The 17,191-nt window shown below is 42.1% G+C and overlaps 1 protein-coding gene across 1 annotated transcript in view; it reads right to left on the reverse strand.

The window, feature by feature from the left end:
* The window catches only part of KCNK1 (potassium two pore domain channel subfamily K member 1), a 35,012-nt gene extending 23,466 nt beyond the window's left edge, over positions 1 to 11,546 (reverse strand). Inside the window, exon 1 of the mRNA XM_048298116.1 lies at positions 10,830 to 11,546. Coding sequence (XP_048154073.1) covers positions 10,830 to 11,184 — 355 coding nt within the window. The 5' untranslated portion in view covers positions 11,185 to 11,546. The remainder of the gene's footprint in view (positions 1 to 10,829) is intronic.
* Positions 11,547 to 17,191: the final 5,645 nt, after the last annotated feature.

The following is a 17,191-nucleotide window of genomic DNA, read 5'->3' on the forward strand; positions in this document are numbered from 1 at the left end:
ACATGGTATAATGCAAGGTTAAGACCTGGGGCTCAAACTTCTGTTCGAGATGTTGAGAGAGCTTCCATCTTTTGCTTTGATTGAGATTCATGGCTACCAATAACTACTAGGATAAATGACAATGTCCTCAAAGCAGCATACAAAATACTCTCAGGTGGCAGCTAGAAAACCTGACCTGAACATTCAGGTGGCTTCACTAAGTAAACAGAGCTGCACTAAAAGATACAACTGAAAACTAAAGATGTATCTTTGCACTGTAGGTAGGCAGAATGTAAATGCATAACAACTCCAATAATAAACTAAGGCCCTAAATCTGAGGCCTGAGATAAGTCTCGGATTTACCTTTTTCTTATCAACATGAATTGTTGATTTACACAGTGTAACATCCTGTAGTGTTCATGGTTCTTTGGTTGCCCAACCAGAGTTGCAGCAGTGGACCAAGAGCCAGGCTGGAGTCCTGGATTTCTCAACAAATGTGTAAATGTACAGAGGTAAATTAAACAATCCTCACATTAGAGAAATTCATTGCTAAGTACTAATCACCCAAATTATTTACAGCATTTTGTTAATTTCTGTGCACCACTTACAGTTTACAGTAGCTGGGATTTTCAAACAGGAACACAATGACACTTCTTTGAGTCCTGTCCATTTTTGCTATACTGTTGAGTCAGCATTCCAACACTAACCAAAAACAGAACCATGGAAATCACTGATCACAGAACTGTCAAAGTTGGAAAAACCCTCTAGCATCACCAAGTCTAACCATCAAACTATATAATATGTATAAATAAGTAACAAGACCTGCTGTGGAGTGTTTAAAATTTAATTGCCCATTAGTAAATCATACAGCCTACAGCTTCTGAAACTCTATAAGAGATGGAAGTTCTCTGGTTTGCTTTAGAGTTTTCTCATTTCCTTTAGGCTGTAGGCTTCAAAGGAAAAGGTCTATGCCATTCTTGTACAGCATACAGCTGGGAAAATAGCTACTTTAAAAAATATACTAAGCAGAGATTCCGAGGCCTTCCCATATTAATCTTAAATACAATGATCAATTTTTAAGGCTCTTCTCCCTTTTGTGGAGGGAGATGTATAGACTTCTATAATGAAGTCCCCAAGAGTTAAACATCCAAGCTATTTAATTTTTAGCAGATCTCTGGACATGTTGCTACTTTCTGAAGGGTTTTTTTCCCCACTTTAAAGCCACATACAGTACAGTCTCAGCCTACCGGGGAAGAGGTGAAATCATATTTTTGCTCTGTGTTTGCACTTGGTGACTCTAAAGTAACATCTTTTCAAACTATATTGTAAACAAAAGAGGATACCTACTCTAACTTGCCTCCGGACCTTGGCACTACTACTGCATGTTGCAATGTCTAAGAGTGCCAATCACATTTTAAAAGCTCAACCAAGCAAAATATGTGCTCATAGTGTGTCATGTAGTTTTAAAAGGACAAAAAAGTAGAAGACCAAGTGTCACGGAAGAGAAAATTCAATACAGACTTTAAAATAAAATCCTACGTAAGTCCCATTTCAGTCATTGCCGCACCGTTTGAGATTTTCTGAAGGATTACTTTTGCCTCTTAATACTGAGAAATCTTCCCACACTTGGAAATAATGATAGTTTTAGTATGTATTTCATAGAATCATAGAATGATTTGGGTTGGAAGAGACCTTAAAGATCATCTTGTTCCAACCCCCCTGCCATGGGCAGGACACCTTTCACAAGATCAGGTTGCTCAGAACCTCATCCAATGTGGCGTTAAACATTTCCAGGGATGAGGCATCTATCTTCTCTGTGCAACCTCTGCAAGTGCCTCACCACCCTCACAGTAAAGAATTTCCTCCTAATATGCAAACTAAACCTACTCTCTTTCAGTTTTAAGCCGTTTCCTGTTGTCCTATCACTACATGCCCTTGTAAAAGGTCCCTCTCCAGCTTTCTTGTGGGTTCCCTTCAGGTACTGGAAGAACACAATGAAATCATTCCAGAATCTTCTCTTCTCCAGGCTGAACAATCCCAGTTCTCTCAGCCTTTTCTCATAGGAGAGGTGCTCCCATAAACATTTTCAATAAAGCTGAGAAAAGGACTACTTCTACAGTCATTTCAACATACAACAACTAGAAATATCATACAGCCAGTACAACAAAGAAAATAAATCACAAAATCTAAACACTGCCTGAAATGTATTTTCTTTTGCAAAAGCCACAATTCTGAAACTACATTCATCTCTCATTCTGCTTATTGAAAAAAAAGAAAGTGAACAATGATGTGTCTTAACCATATCATTTCAATATCTAATTCTGGTTGGTTGGTCCCTCTTTTACCTTAAACTAACTTATACATCTAGTCTTAGAAACCTTCTGTGAAGAAGCTACTATTAGAGAATTTAAGGTTATTCAGCTGAGTCAGTTTAAACAGTCTTTAAATAATTGAAAGGCACAGAAGGAGGTACTCATACTACAAGTAGAATGAAATTCAGAGGTGCATTTTAACCTTTTCATTGTAGTTTTGAGTTATTTCTAACATATTCAGAATAAACATTCAGTGTGTCGGACATGAAATGCACAAGGAGCAAAATATATGACAAAACCCTATTCTCATAGTACCAGTGCTCTCAAAAGCTGCATTTGCAATGATAATAAATTATGCTTGAAAACATTCTATACAGAGATTCTGGTCATGCCAGAAGTTTTCAATTTGTAGTAGAGGACAGCAGAAAGATGCAGAAAGCCTCTACTTGCTGTTATCGTAACAGTCTGGACTCTCAATTTTCAGGAGAAAGATGGAATTCTGCTGTTAAAGTTTCTAGCAGTAAATAGTATGCAACTTTGTCAGAGGGCACAGACTCAATTTCTCACACACAAGCAAAGAGTATTTGGAACACTGGGCTACTGGGCTGGCTTGTTCCACTGGCAAAACCTGTTTCCCAGCCTAACCTGCAACTGGCATTTCCCTGGCTCCTCAAAAATGATGTGATAACTTCTGAAACTGCTCAAGTGACTGGCACAGAATCCGTTTAGAGTACGGACTACGGTAATTCTTAGGAAGCATCAGATAGTAAATGCTTGGAGTCTGGTGACAGCTGGTGTACCACTTGGATTCGTAAGTGCTTCTCCTACAAGGGCGCTGGCAGACTGTTTTCAGAGATGTGTATCTTTTCCTTTCCAATGAAAAGGAAATCTGCATGTTCTTCCAAGAGGCACTTTGATACTTTTGTGAAGCACAGCCACTTGAAAAGCTTTGCTCCATTCATTCCTTTCAGTCCTGCTCTTAACCAGGACCACATTGCTGTTTTGTCCTCACAAGAAACAATCTGTTTAAGGTTTAGGCAAGGTTCTTCAGTAAAAAAGACAACTGGTACATTTCTCCTTGATCTTCTGGGTCACCATCAGTAACTACTGTAGGTCTTCAGTTGAATTTTGCACAAATGTCATAACTCTCAAGCAGCTCAGGTCAGACCCAGAAACAGTAGGGATTTAGATAGCTAATTCCCAAGAAACTTTTTATTACTGTTCTTTAATCCTGAAGACATCAAAACTCTCATAGGAATCCTAATTTTTCCTCAAAAGGCTAAACTTCCACTTCTTCGCAGGCCAATAAATATTTTGGTCTTCATATGGCTAAGTAGCTTGTAACCTACTTTATAATTAACCTGAAGCAGTGACTAAAAGAGACATTTGTCCATAGATTATGATGTTCCTCTATCCAAAAAACGTCACAGATTATTAAAATGACAATGCAGTGGGCCAAAGTGAAACAAGGAAAGAACCAAAACAGCCAACAAATAAATGAAAACAGGAGAAACTACAGATTTAAAAGACCTTTTTTAAATTACATTCAGATAAAAGTGAAAATCCTGCCATGTAATGGTCAGGAACTGCAGGATTTGGTTGTTAAGTTTTAGAAGTCCTGTTCTGAAAGCATACATGACTTTTAGCTTACGATTTGATTTGGAGATGTCAGTAGAATAATAATAAAAATTCCAGCTTTACAAAAGGGTTAAAAAATAGAAAATGTTTAATGAAAGGCGATTTTGGAGGAGATTACTCTCTTGCTTTTCAACTGTTTGTGTTTCAGACAGGAATAATGACCCTAGGGCAAACATAAAAGGACTACAGAGGCAGCAGTTGTAGTCCTGCACCTGCTGAGAGCTGCTGGGGTGGCTCCTCATCACTGGGAATTTAGCAAAGCAAGTGGAACTGGAGGATACAGAAGTGAGGACAGAGTTTGTAAGAAACACATTCCTTCCATCAGCAGCCAGCACTGCTCCAAACAATAATACAGTCCTGCTAATCCATGGCTTCTCCAGTTTCTGTCAGGAGATGGTTTTTTATTACTCACTGGCCTGTAAAGCAGGCCAAATATTGGTTTAGAGCGACTTTTGACACCCTTTCTTTCAGCAAGCACAAGCAGGATTTTGGCACAGCTGATTGCTGTGTAATCCCATGAGAAACCAGGAACTACCACCCTGCCTGGAACACAAGACAGAGACAGACCCAGATTTCCTCCCTGATACTGCTTACTTCAGTAGAGAAAACAAGACATCTGTCCTGGGCACACAAGAGATAATGTGACCAATCTGCCAGCTGTAACTCATCTCCGTTACTCATCTCTTATCAGACGGTGCATTCTGTCCTGAAGTCCAGAGCCTAATATCTTTCTCAAAAATGGTTATTATCATTGATTTTGAAAAAAATACAGGGGTTTTGGAGATATTCACACAACACATTTTTGGTTTGTGTGTTCTGGCAGGGTTGCTTGGTTTTGTTTTGTGGGATTTTTTATTTGCTTGGGGTTTTTAACTTGTCAAGTCCTTTCTTTTCTAGTTTTAAACGTGAAAATTTTTTAATTTTTTACTATTTCATCGAACATTCCCATGATTTTGTGTTTTAAGGCAGAGATATCAGAAACATTCAAGATACTTTCTCAGTATTAGTCCATACATACCCAACTTCTTTCACAGCTTCCCTAGCTGATGGTCTTTTTGTCTCTTCTTCCTAAGGAGTTCTAGAAAACCCTAGTTCAAATCCTTGTCCTGAGAATAACATTAAGCTGAACTCAACTGAAACCTCCCACATCCCAGGAGCGACAGCATCTTAACCCCAGGGCCAGAATAAAATATGACAGCAGCAAGTCTGGAACTGCTCCATGAGCATAAAATGAAGGAACTTCCCCTGAGAAGAAAGCAGGCACAGGCAGACAGAATGACTCTTTGACTTTGTGTTTATACCACGTCATGCAATATTCAGGGCGCCTGGTTCCAGGACAGTCTATTGATCTGGTGGCCAGCAGCCTTGGGGCCAGTAGCTGTGATTACCCTGTTCCAGAAAACCCTGTAGGCTTCAACCACTTGGCTTCAGATCCTACCAGTTGGCTTACTGAATGTAATCCTTCTCCTTTGGCATCCTTCTCAACCTACCTTATAATTTCCTTTGCTGTTCTTAGAAGCTCTCCTGTATAAAAACCACTCTGTTGCAGAGCACAGCACAACCTCCCTTTGCCTTCGAGATTATCCACAGCAAATTACCTTTTCCTGTAGATGTTGTTTCCAAGTAACAAACAACTCAAAAGAGAAACAAAATTCCCAACGTTTGGCATTCTCACTCAATGGCAGATGAATAGCTGCAATTCATCACACCAATTTAAATAATCTATGAGTGCTGCAGTCAGAGCAACAGCACAATGAAGCTTCAGTGTTCTGCTGGAGTCAGGGGTGACTACCAGCGAGACAGATCTGACTTTAATCCATCACAAGTTTGTATATTTTCAGATAAGAGGCAACAAAAAATCGTATGTCAGGTCTCTAGACAAATATTTGGTATAAATTATGAAACACATTTATTTGGTGTGTATTAATGAGATAATACAGGCATCACCAGGGACACAGCCCACATATTCTGACAGCAGCAGAAGTGACATACGCATTTTACATTGAATTCAAGCATAGGACAAAACCCTTTGTTTTCCCTAAAGCCTCTAAAGTGAACTATCCTCTTATTTATTATGCTATCTATTTAAGTTATATTCACATTTTTCTGTAAGATATGAGAGACCCTAGTAGTCTCTTCCACCTGAAGGCTCTACTGTAAGAGCCTACAAATCTTACGACGTCTTTGTAATGCTCCACTGTGATGCTTTCATGGCACTCTCTCATCTTCTATGAATTTGTTAAGATCTGTAATGCACACTGAACAAGCACTGGATGTGGGGCCTGTTCCCCTGGGGGGAAAGAAAGGCAAGAAAATAAAGCACTTGCGAGAAGAACATGGAGAAAATGATGCAGACTGCCTGGTCTCTCTCTCCCTGGTCTCTTCATAAGGAATACGTTCCTTTGCAGTACGTTCTTTTGTAGTACCAACTCCAGCAGAGACTCACAGCCTGTTACTTTTCATAAATAAAGGCATAGTTTAGTTTCTCTTCTAAGTCGTCAGTAGCAATGCTTATGAGAGTCAGACCTAACAGAGAGAGAGAACACCCTTTTGTAAGAGAACACCCTTACAAATCAAATTATATATGCATTAACTCCTCATACAGCTTGGCAGTTAAATAACTTGAATGCAAAACTGTCCCTGAAAGCCGTATTGTATCTTTACTAGCACTTCAACCAAGCACTTTCAAAGTAACAGCCTCTGTCAGCCTTTATCTGCAACTACTGAATCACTACTGTTCCTTACTCCATTCAGAGTACAGCAAGCAGAAACCCAGACTCAGTACATTATGGATCCTGGGTGACATTCCCTGAATGCAGCACAATACCCATCCTCAGCACCTACAATGAGACTGGTACAGGCTGAATTGCGGAGATGCTGCTTTCACAAACCACTTTGCCATCAACCATGTTACAGGATTCAAAGTGGTTGAATACTAACAGTCCTCTCCTCTTGTATTGTCTGAACTCCTGTGGCTCAAATGAGAGGCCAGCTGACCTTCATCAAAAAATTTAAAACATGCATTGCCATTGTAGACAAGGCAACTTCTCCTCACTTGGCCTTGTCCTGATTTAGAGATTTGCAAAGGAGATCTTCACTTCCTTCTAATGGGTATCTTGCCAACCCTATCACGGCAGAGAAGGATAAGGATCCAAAGAAGCTCTTTCTCAGCAGCCCTCTGCTATCTAAGTGTTATGTGAAATCTCCAGTCATGCTTGTAGATAGCAAGGCTTGTAGAAGAAGGGAAAAATACTCAAAGCTGGACAGTCAGAATAAGACTTACAGTCCATTCGTATAAAATGCCATGGGATATCCACACACTGAGAAGAGTCTTTCCAGAAACAAACATAAAACTACAGGCCCCAAGTTCCTAAAACAGCAGCTCCTTTCCTTCCCTACCTATTTTCCTTCAACAAGCGGAAGGCAGTGTACTCTTCATATCTGTCAACACAACCAGCATCAATTTCTTTGGTTGCTTCGTTCTGCTTACAACTTGTGTAATGCAGTTTTCCCATATTGTGCCAATATGGGATAAAATGTTAGACACTGACAGCATGCCAAGACAAGTGAAAACACCACCTGGAAAGGCAAGTGCAAAAAATTACTTCATTTTTATTGTTAGAAATAAAAGACTTTAGTACAGATGGCACCACAACAAAGCCAACCAGAAAGAACTGCTTCAGTATGATGATTTGATGGCATCTAGCACTGAGACAAGCAAAGACCATAGATGTGTGTCAGGTATTAATTACAGGGAGTTTCCAAGACAGACACTATTTAAATGCACACAACTGTATATTCTTAGTGTTTATGCTGTCAATTATTAATGACCAAATTGCTTCATCTTACACATAGCTCATATGGCATTCTGCACAACTGCTTAAGTTGCATAGGGAAGAATAAAGTCAGAAGAGAAACCTGCTGCCAGTCACTGCTCCAATCTGCTGAAGCCTCACCACCAGTCCATTTCACTGCCCTTTGTTTGCCCGTCCTTCAGGCAGCTTGTGACAGTCCTGTGACAGCCCATGTGCACAGTAATATTAATTGCTTTCAAGTAGCAATTTGCCTTATTCTGCAATCTCCTTTCATTTAAGATTTTTTTTTCAAAGTCTTAACTGGCTTTATCATTTTCTTCAAGGATTTTCTCTAGTGAGTAAGAAGCCAAAGACTATAATAAGGACGGGAGGGAACAAGAAGTCAAGTCAGGGTTGCCAAATTTAAACACTTTCCCTACATGCTTTATATAGAAAACTGAAAGGCTATGAAAGAAGCCTTGTCCTCCGCACAAGGGGTAGGTGTGTATTTACTTACATATAAGAGACAAATTCAGTCAGCTGAACACAAGGAACATCCGGGTGCTCCCTGTAATTTCACTCACACACAGAAACAACCCAGCAATTGCTCTTTTCTGCTTTTGCTCTTTTCTGCTTTTGCTCTTTTCTGCTTTTGCCTTTTGGCAAAGAGAGGGCATTTCAGGTGTACAGTTTATAACAATACAGCACATTTTGAATGTTCAAACACTTCTGAACAACTGCTTGAGGTGGCCAGGTGAGTTCTTCTGCCTGTCTTTCATTTTAATGACCATTTCAAGAGACTTGAAAGATTTCTTGCTCAGATGCAGAGTTAATTGAGGGGAAAAAAATGCACCTCATCAGAAATACGTGCGCTCTGGGGAGAATTCAAACACGCACTGGACACACCTTGTTGGTCTGGATTTACATTTTATCTTGTCTACTTGTACAAACTCTAATTTATATTAAACAGGAATTAGGTACAGCTAAAGGCCACTGCATAAAACAAGAAAGAGACAAATTTGGTTAAAAAGGGCCCAACTCAAAGGACTATCAGACACAAAAGGAAGAACCACCACTTGATGCCTGGTCTATTACATCAATGATGACTGGATGACTTCAGTTTATGAAGGTGACAGAAATAACTAAAACTCACGCATGTCAGACCTCTGGGTTTTCTAAGCATATGCCATGTAAGTGGCATTTTCCAAAAGGTTTTCCGTTTGGACAATGGTTCCTTGGGTCTTCTTCCCTTGTAAGGCCTCGATGATCAAGCCAGCTGAACACACAGGGCCAGGTTATACCTTGCCCTTCAGCAGACGTGCAGTGGGAAAGAGATGTCCCTGTCTAAGCTGTACTGGTGAATCCAAACATCCAGTAGCTGTGTATCAGCAGGAAGCGTTAAGGTGTTACCAACTCAGCCCCACCCCCTCTGTCCCAACTGTGAACACTTTTTGACTGATTCATCAAAAAAAAAAAAACCAACCAAAATCCAAAACAAGCAAACGAACAAAAAAAACCCCAAAAACCAAACCAACAACAACAAAAAAACCAACCAAACAGGACTTTTTTCAATATATTTTTTTTAAAAATGTGGGTTATTACATTACAGAATAACTCATTTGAATATAAAAATAGCTCTTGGACAAAATACCTAACAGTGTAACTGATTAGGAATGAAAACAAGCATTATAAGGTCAATTCAACTCCTTAAGCTTTAAGTGCTTTATAGTTTCACTGAATAAAAAAGAAAAAAAAAAGGAAAGAAAAAAAATTGAGTGCTGAAGTACTATCACAATTCCATGCTTTTCTTCACCAGGACTATTATCATATGTTGATTAATGCATAGAAATTTCTTCACTGAAAGCATTTAACTGCCACAAGTGTGTCACTTTCTCTCTTCTTACAAACTCTAACGCTAGTAACTAAGAACTGGGGAGGGGAGGTGCTGTGGCAACATCCATAAGCCTGTTTCACTTTTTAAAAACACAGACTTCCTGATGACTCTAACCTGTATACTCAATGACAACTACTTATAGGACAAGCATTGCCTGTTTGAGATCAGTCAGGAAGCACTAACATATGATCAGGTAAGCAAATTATTAAATGTCATTATTAATATCAGTTGTGCTAACTTGGGGGCAGGGGAAGGAAGAAAAACAGAAAAAAGGAACAGTGCATCTTTTATAGTAATATCAATATATTGCCAAGACACAAAGCCCTTTCTGGTTGTACAAATGTCAGGGTGATTTTTTTTTAAACCTTTTCTTATTTGATAAGCCCTTATTATTTATGGCAGTGACCTGCATTCAAATCACCAGAGCCCAACTTCCCAGCACAAATGCTTGCACTCATCCTTTAAGAGAAAGCTGTCCACTATGATCGTATGAGAAATGCAACTACTGTAAAAATAAGTGTTTGTAAAAACTATGGTCAGAGGAACGTTTCCTCGAACTTTTCAAAACACCAATGTAAATCACTACTTGGAAGAAAAAAAGCATTGTCTTTCAGTCACTTACATGCAAATGTTAAATGGAACTTGACAGTAAAATATGAAAATGAAATTTAACTTCATTACAACCAGGTTCGCAGCCCGTCCCCGTCCATCCGTGTGTGTCCCCCCCTCCCCCTCCCACTGCAAAAAATCAGCCTGGGGAAAAAAAAAAAAACCAAAGGAGAAAGCAAAGAAGACCAAGAGCTTAAGAAGACACCCCTAGAAGCATTTAAAAGTTCAAAGAAAGAGATGGGCACCTCGCCGGATTTTCGAAACCGCCAACGATTTCAAGGTGGGGTACTTGGCAACCGGGCTCTTGGCGCTGCATTCGGGGGGGTTTCAAACACGGGTGATGCATCCTACACAAAACATGCTTGTCGCACGGGAGAGTTTGGGAAGCACCGCTCCCTTCGGAGCCGCCCTCACGCCCAGGGCAGCGGGGCCGGTGCGCGGCCGGCGGTCGCTCCGTGCCCCCGGTCCTGGGCGTGCGGCGGCCCCGGCCCGTGCCCACAGCCCCGGCTGCCCCACACCGGCCCCGCCGCCGCCGCGGGGCCCTCAGGGGTCCGGGCCTCCCCGGAAGGCCTCCGGCGGCGGGCGAACCGCCTTTTGCCTTACCCGTGGTGGAGAGGACGGTGCTGGCGAAGAAGAGGGAGGAGGTGAAGTCCCAGTTCCAGTTTCCCGAGGCGTTGCTGAGCACCGAGACGCCGTAGTTGCTGGCCTCCAGCACCCGCATCAGGAATTGCTCCAGCTGCTGTTCCGAGAGGCAGGCGTGCTCCTCCAGGAAGCGCTGCTTCAGCTTGCCCAGCTCTTGGCGCAGCAGGTCTTCGTAGGGCAGCTCCACCGAGGAGAAGACCACGGCGCCGAACACCAGGTAGAGCAGGTAGCCCAGCACCAGCAGCGCGAAGCACCAGGCGGAGCGGTGCTGCTCCACCAGCCGCACGCAGGAGCTGCCCGCCAGCGACTGCAGCATCTTCCCGAGCCGGGGCCGCCTGAGCCCCGGGCCGGGCCGGGCCGCCGAGGGAAGTGGGGGCTGAGGGAAAGAGGGAAGGAGAGCGCGGCCGCCGCCTACCCCCTCTGCAGCCGCTGGCTGACTTGGAGGGCGCGGAGCGGCGCTGATGTGGCGCTCACGTGGCGGCGCGGCGCAGGTACCGCGGCGGAGGGAGGGACGCGGGGAGGAAGGGCCTCCCCCTCCTGCTGCCGCTGCCGATGCTGCTCCCGCCGCTTCGGCCGCCGGCTGGGACGCCGGCGCTTTCTCTCGTTGCAGTTCCTTGTCTCCGAGTAACGCGTGGAATCCCCCGCTGGCGCTCAGAGAAGCCGAGCGAGAGCCTCCCCCCGCCGCGCGCTGCGTCGGAGCTTTATTCCCCTTTCCACACAAAAGTCTCTGGAGATTTCCTTGCCCCGCTGCTCCCCGCCCCCTGCAGTGAGAACCCCCCAAAACAGCAATTCCTTCCACTATTGTTTTTTGTTATGATTTACTTATTTATTCATTCGTTCACGTTTCAACGCGGAATAACGTGACGCAGTGTGAAGCAGGAGGCTGAATTTCATTCAGTGCAGAATGTGATGAGTTCAAGGAGAAACCCAGATGTAAGGCATTGAAGTCCTCCCTCAGGTCTGTAACTTCAAAATGGGGCCTGTTTGGGGGTGCAGTTTGAACCAGCTGACCTCCAGCAGCTCCCCAGACAAGCTAAAAGAGTCTTTGCTCCTGTGCAGGGCTCCTGCAGACACTTTTTAATGGTGTGGAGTGCCTGGCTAGTGCTCAGGGCAGCATCCACAGTGAATACAAATGCGCTGTGCAGCCAGCCCGCTGTGCAGTCCCAGCCAGCGATCTTCACAAGTTTCACTCTGAATGCTTCTTTCTTCATCCATCTCAAACTCCAACCAGCAACCACACAGTAAATTTGCCAGATGAGGTTCCCCACCAGATGAAAAGACCAGTAAAAATTATAGCTTCCCAAAGTGTCCCTTAGGGTGAATAAAGACAGCTTGTGGTAAAGGAGAGAGAGAAGATTCCCTGGTCACAAAGTTCTGCTATTCACCTCTCAGCTGATGGCAATTTATACAGACACAAAGTAGTAGCTTGCAATTTAGAAACTTACTAGGACTGAGCCAGGGAGTTTGGACAGGGTAAATAAAACCCAGCAGCCTATCTTAAGTTGTTAGGTACCCCTCTAAGCTTTAAGGACTACTGTGGGAAAAGAATAGAAAAATGAAAGGGACAAAACAATTTTTCAGTCTAGGAACTTAAAACAATATATTAACATTTCCTTTTATACAACAGCTGCATGAAACTATGGGATTAATCTGGCCTGACAGAACGGCTCATCCAGTTCCTGATCTCTTCCCACTGCCAGCCACAGCTGGGTCATTCCAGGGGCTTCAGCGCATCCCCCACCCCCTTGTTTCATGACTAAAATGTAAATGTGCTCATACATGCAAACAGCAGCTGCTTGAATGGTTGGTCAGTAGAGCGCTTGGGGGATGTGGGAGGTACACAGGAGACAGGCCAAGCAGGCAGACTCTCGATGATGTGCCAGGAGCACACGTGTGGTATTCATGATAGGCTGTGGTCATGTCTTTGCTATAAAGCAGTATTTTCCCAACCTTCAAACCAAATATTTGTTTAAAGGTTAGAAAATGTTTGCCTAAGAACACACCTCTCTTCAGTTATAGGAAACCGTGGCTGGGTAGCTGAACAGTTTTATTTACCAGCCTCCTTCAGTTTTCCATTTTTATGAATCAGTCATTCTCCATTTTTAGAAGCCTCTCACACTTGGAGGCTTGCTGGGCTAAAGAGAAAAGGAGGACTCTGCTGAACAGAGCCTGCAATACTCTTCTAATTCAAATTTTATCCCCAAAGCTTCTTGGAGGCATAGACTGAGGGGAACAAAGGCAGAGCGTCACAGTGTATCACCAAAGTGTTCAGTTCTTGCTTCCAAAGCAAACATCTGGACAGTCTGAGTTTTAGCCGCTGTTATTGATGTTCATGGCTTAACTCAAAGCGCTTAACATAACTGATACCTTAATTACAGATTTCTTTGGGATAGAAAGGTGTCTTCATATTCATCTGATCTTGAGTGGTTGTACTTACTGTGATAGTATCACATGTGAATGCAGTTATGGCATTCCAGCTTCATTCCACAGCATGCTATATCCATTTTCATATTGTTTTGCTAGTCAAGAACTAGGCCAGTCAAGGATTCAGTGTACTGAATTCTGTGTTATGTCCTGTATAACAGGATGTCACAACGTGCTTCAGCAGGGAGTGACTGAAATTGGGGAGCAGGCTGTTACAGAACAGCCTTTACCCAGCAGAAGTTTCATTCTACTGTGATCATTCCTCTTAATAAAACATGAATCCAGTTAATAAAGTGTACCACATCATCACATCGCTTGTCCACCAGCTATGCTCTGTGGTGGCTGGGCTCCTTACTGCTGGAGAGGCCCAGATGCAAGCAGAGTGAAGAAACCCACTATTGGTAGATACTGGTGCTCTCCATTGCACAAAACTCCCTCTGAGCTACAGAAAATGCAAATACAAGCTGCCTGTCTACATGGGCAGAAAAGAAGGCAGACATTCTAATCCACCATGGAACTGAGACAGAAACCACAGGTGTTTCCTGGGGTGCTAGAAAACCACAGAGAAAGTTACTAGTCTCTAACTCTGCTGCTTGGGGAGGTAGGACAACTCCCCTATCACATCTCTGTGCTAGCAGTCCATAGCATAGTCCAGAGGCTGAGAAAATCCTCTCATGTACATAAGAAGTGTAAGGCCCTCTCAGAGCTGTATGAATCACTGACATTTTCTGTTGAGAGAAGTAAAGAGGCTTTGTGTTAATGGCAGTCTGTTTTTCTCCAAGATTTTTGGTTAACTAGAATAATCTTTAATTACTGAAACATTTCCAATGAAATGCTGAAGGGCTTGAAACACCAGAAGACAAGGAGAAGGTGGCTAGAGGAAGACAGCCTGGTGGCAGACAGTGACCAGAGAGGGGGATCACCATACTTTAGTCATTTGTCCAGTGAATGAAAATGACAATAGATAAAAATAGTAGCTTCAGTGACAAGCAAGAATAGCTCACAGCAGTGCTCCAGTGCCCAGAGCCTGGTCTGTGGTGGGTGGCATAAGCCAAAGAGGAGCTTTGACACTAGGGCCCTGCTGCTGTAATCCTGTGAGCAGGAAGGTGTCTGGGGAAAGGGAACTGCCCATGTTTGGCACTGTTAATAATATCAAGACTATAAAATATTTTCAACTCCAAAAAGAAAACTGAAAATTACTCAGAGGCACAGAAAGCTTCAGGCTGACTGAAAGGATTGTTTCCTTTTTTTTCCCCCCAAAAGAGTAGTCTCATGGCCAGATCACAAAACTTTTAAATCAGTCTTGGAAGAAAAAGCCCTTCCTCTCATTGTGTTGAAGAACCTTAAGTCCCAGAAGCTGGGTAAATAAAATTAGCTACCAGGCAATACTTATCCTGCCAAACCTGTTCTGCTCTGGCATACCTACATCATGACCTCACAGTACAGGGAACAGAGGAGGTGGTGGTGAGGAACGGTGGGATGAACCAGGACAGTGTGGGAGGCAATAAACACGTACGTGGGGAGAACATGAGGCAGTATCAAAGCTGTGTCACCCTGACAGCTGAATATTGGATAGCAACAGGGAACTGATTTGTCCCTCAGGACTGTTCTGCAAATTTGGCATGGGTATAAATTCAGCAGTTATAGCAAGTTTAAAGACTGACTGATCAGTCCTAAATGATGAGTACATGAAGAAAGGTTGCCATAAATGTAAGATTCTCTGAATTCACTTCTATTAACGATTCTGCCCCTAATATATTTCTTAAATGAAACTGAGAAGTAGAATCATTTACAATTTGATCAATCTGTTAAGTGAAGGCTGGAACATAATAATACATTTCTTTTATAGAAGAAAATATTTCTGAGCGATTGTTTCTAAATACTCAATCTGCGAGCTTTTGCAGAAGTTAATACAAGGTTGGCTAGTGGCTCTGATTGAATGTCATGGCCCTGTGGGCAGGCAGGATGTGAATTTATAAGAATCACATCCTCACAGGCACTAACACAAAAGTAGTTAAGTTGAGAAGCAGTCAGATGGGTTGCCATGTGTTCTGTTTCCAATGGGTAAGGTCTTCTATTTTGGCTAAACAGAATCATCTAGATTTGGGTCAAATAAAGTAAAACTTATAAAAGTTGAAACAAACAGAGCCTGACTTTTTAGGAGAGAAAGTAATCTGTGAAGAGGGGATGCATTCCCATCTTAATTTGGCAGGACGATGGAATAAGAGAGTACAGATGTACTTAGGTCTTTAAAATTTATCAGCAGCCATACTGGTGACAGTGGAAATATTGCCATGGAAGAAAAAGAGTCACCGAAACCTCTGTCTGTGTTCATGCCATTTCCAACAAAGCCTGCCTGGCTAAATTCTACTTGAGAGGGAAGGGAGAAGGCTTGAGATTTAGTGATTTCCTCAAAAAAAGACCACTTTATGCTGTTTACTTAATGGTGCAACACTGTCCACAAAGATTAAGACCACTGATGTGTGATAGCAAAGGAATGAATGTGCCTAGTTTGGAGCTATTTTTAGGGGAAGGTTTACATCATGAAGTAGTAGTGCTTAGAATCAAGGAAGTTTATATGCATGGTCAGGCACAATTTCTTTCTTGAGTGAGTCATCCTTGTTTAGCATAAATGTAATTTTCCTTAGAGTTTCAGTAAGTATTCATATTTAAGCAATGATCTTGGTGTCCAGGTAGAATAACTGATAGATAACTGTTTTATAAAGATAAGCATTTCATGTAATGGAAAAAGTAATGTCATGTGTATTTCCCATCAGATTTACCCAATGACATTATCCAGAAAGCAGCTTGGTTTCTCCAAGAGGTATAGGTCCAATGGGGATGAGAGCTGCATATATGTACATAAATACATGCATCCATGTATATACATATATGGTTTGATATAATTATATCTATAGCATGCCTCCTCAAACTCCTCACTATTATATTCTAAGTTGTGCCACATCTTTGTAGAAAGGTAATTACCTGTTATTTGTAGGAATGTGTTAACACTAAAGAAGTGTACTAGCTCAGAGAATTCAGGATGTCAACATGACCTTATTAGAGAATTACATTAAATAAAATTCAGTGTTTTCAATAAAGTGACCTTGTCCTCCTAAGTCCTGTGGCAGTCACCCAGCAGAATTGGTCTTTTTAATCTCTTGTTCAAGATGTTGAAAAGAAGAAAAATTGTTAATATACTTAATACTTCATACTGAAAAATAAGGGTTCAAGTCACAAAATACTTTATATCTCTTCCATCTACTCTGTAGAATGTTTTATCCTTCTTCCCCCAGGTTGGCAGTCTGCTCTTAGAGGTGGTTTTAGTGGGAAATAAAAGAATGCAGTAGCTGAAGTGGGCTTACACAACTGTGGGTGTCCAGCCCTCCATCCTGATCTTACCAGTTCTGGGACCAATTTTGGTTTTGTCTTGAAGATGTTGTACCAGTTCTTGGGCACCCAGGAAATGATAGTGTCAGCAAAGCCCACCAGCTTTCTCTGGGTCAATTTCGAAACACACAGCCCCAGAAAGAATTACACACTAAATGGTCTGTCTGTAATTACTTTTTTTTAGTAAAAAAGTAGTTAGGCTACTTTAGTAGGCTATATTTTCATGGTTTCTGATTTTGGTTAACTGAGGCCCAGTCCCAGTCTTAGTTTAGTGGTGCTGTTGGTGAATATCAGGCAAATCCTTTTGCCTGTTTTAATTCAGTTTGCATTGCTGTAGAATTTTTGTACTTGTTTAATCAATTTGATGCAACAGGCTGAGTTGAGCTTGTATTACAGTGGCAGACAAAATCTTGGACCCAGCAGTGGTGACGTTCTCTCTGACAGCTCACGCACCCTCTTACCCATTCACGGAAAGGTCACATTAACTTGTCAAAACAGCTTTCAGCTTC

This window comes from Corvus hawaiiensis, chromosome 3 (genome assembly GCF_020740725.1).
Source record: "Corvus hawaiiensis isolate bCorHaw1 chromosome 3, bCorHaw1.pri.cur, whole genome shotgun sequence".
Taxonomy (NCBI): Eukaryota; Metazoa; Chordata; class Aves; order Passeriformes; family Corvidae; genus Corvus; species Corvus hawaiiensis.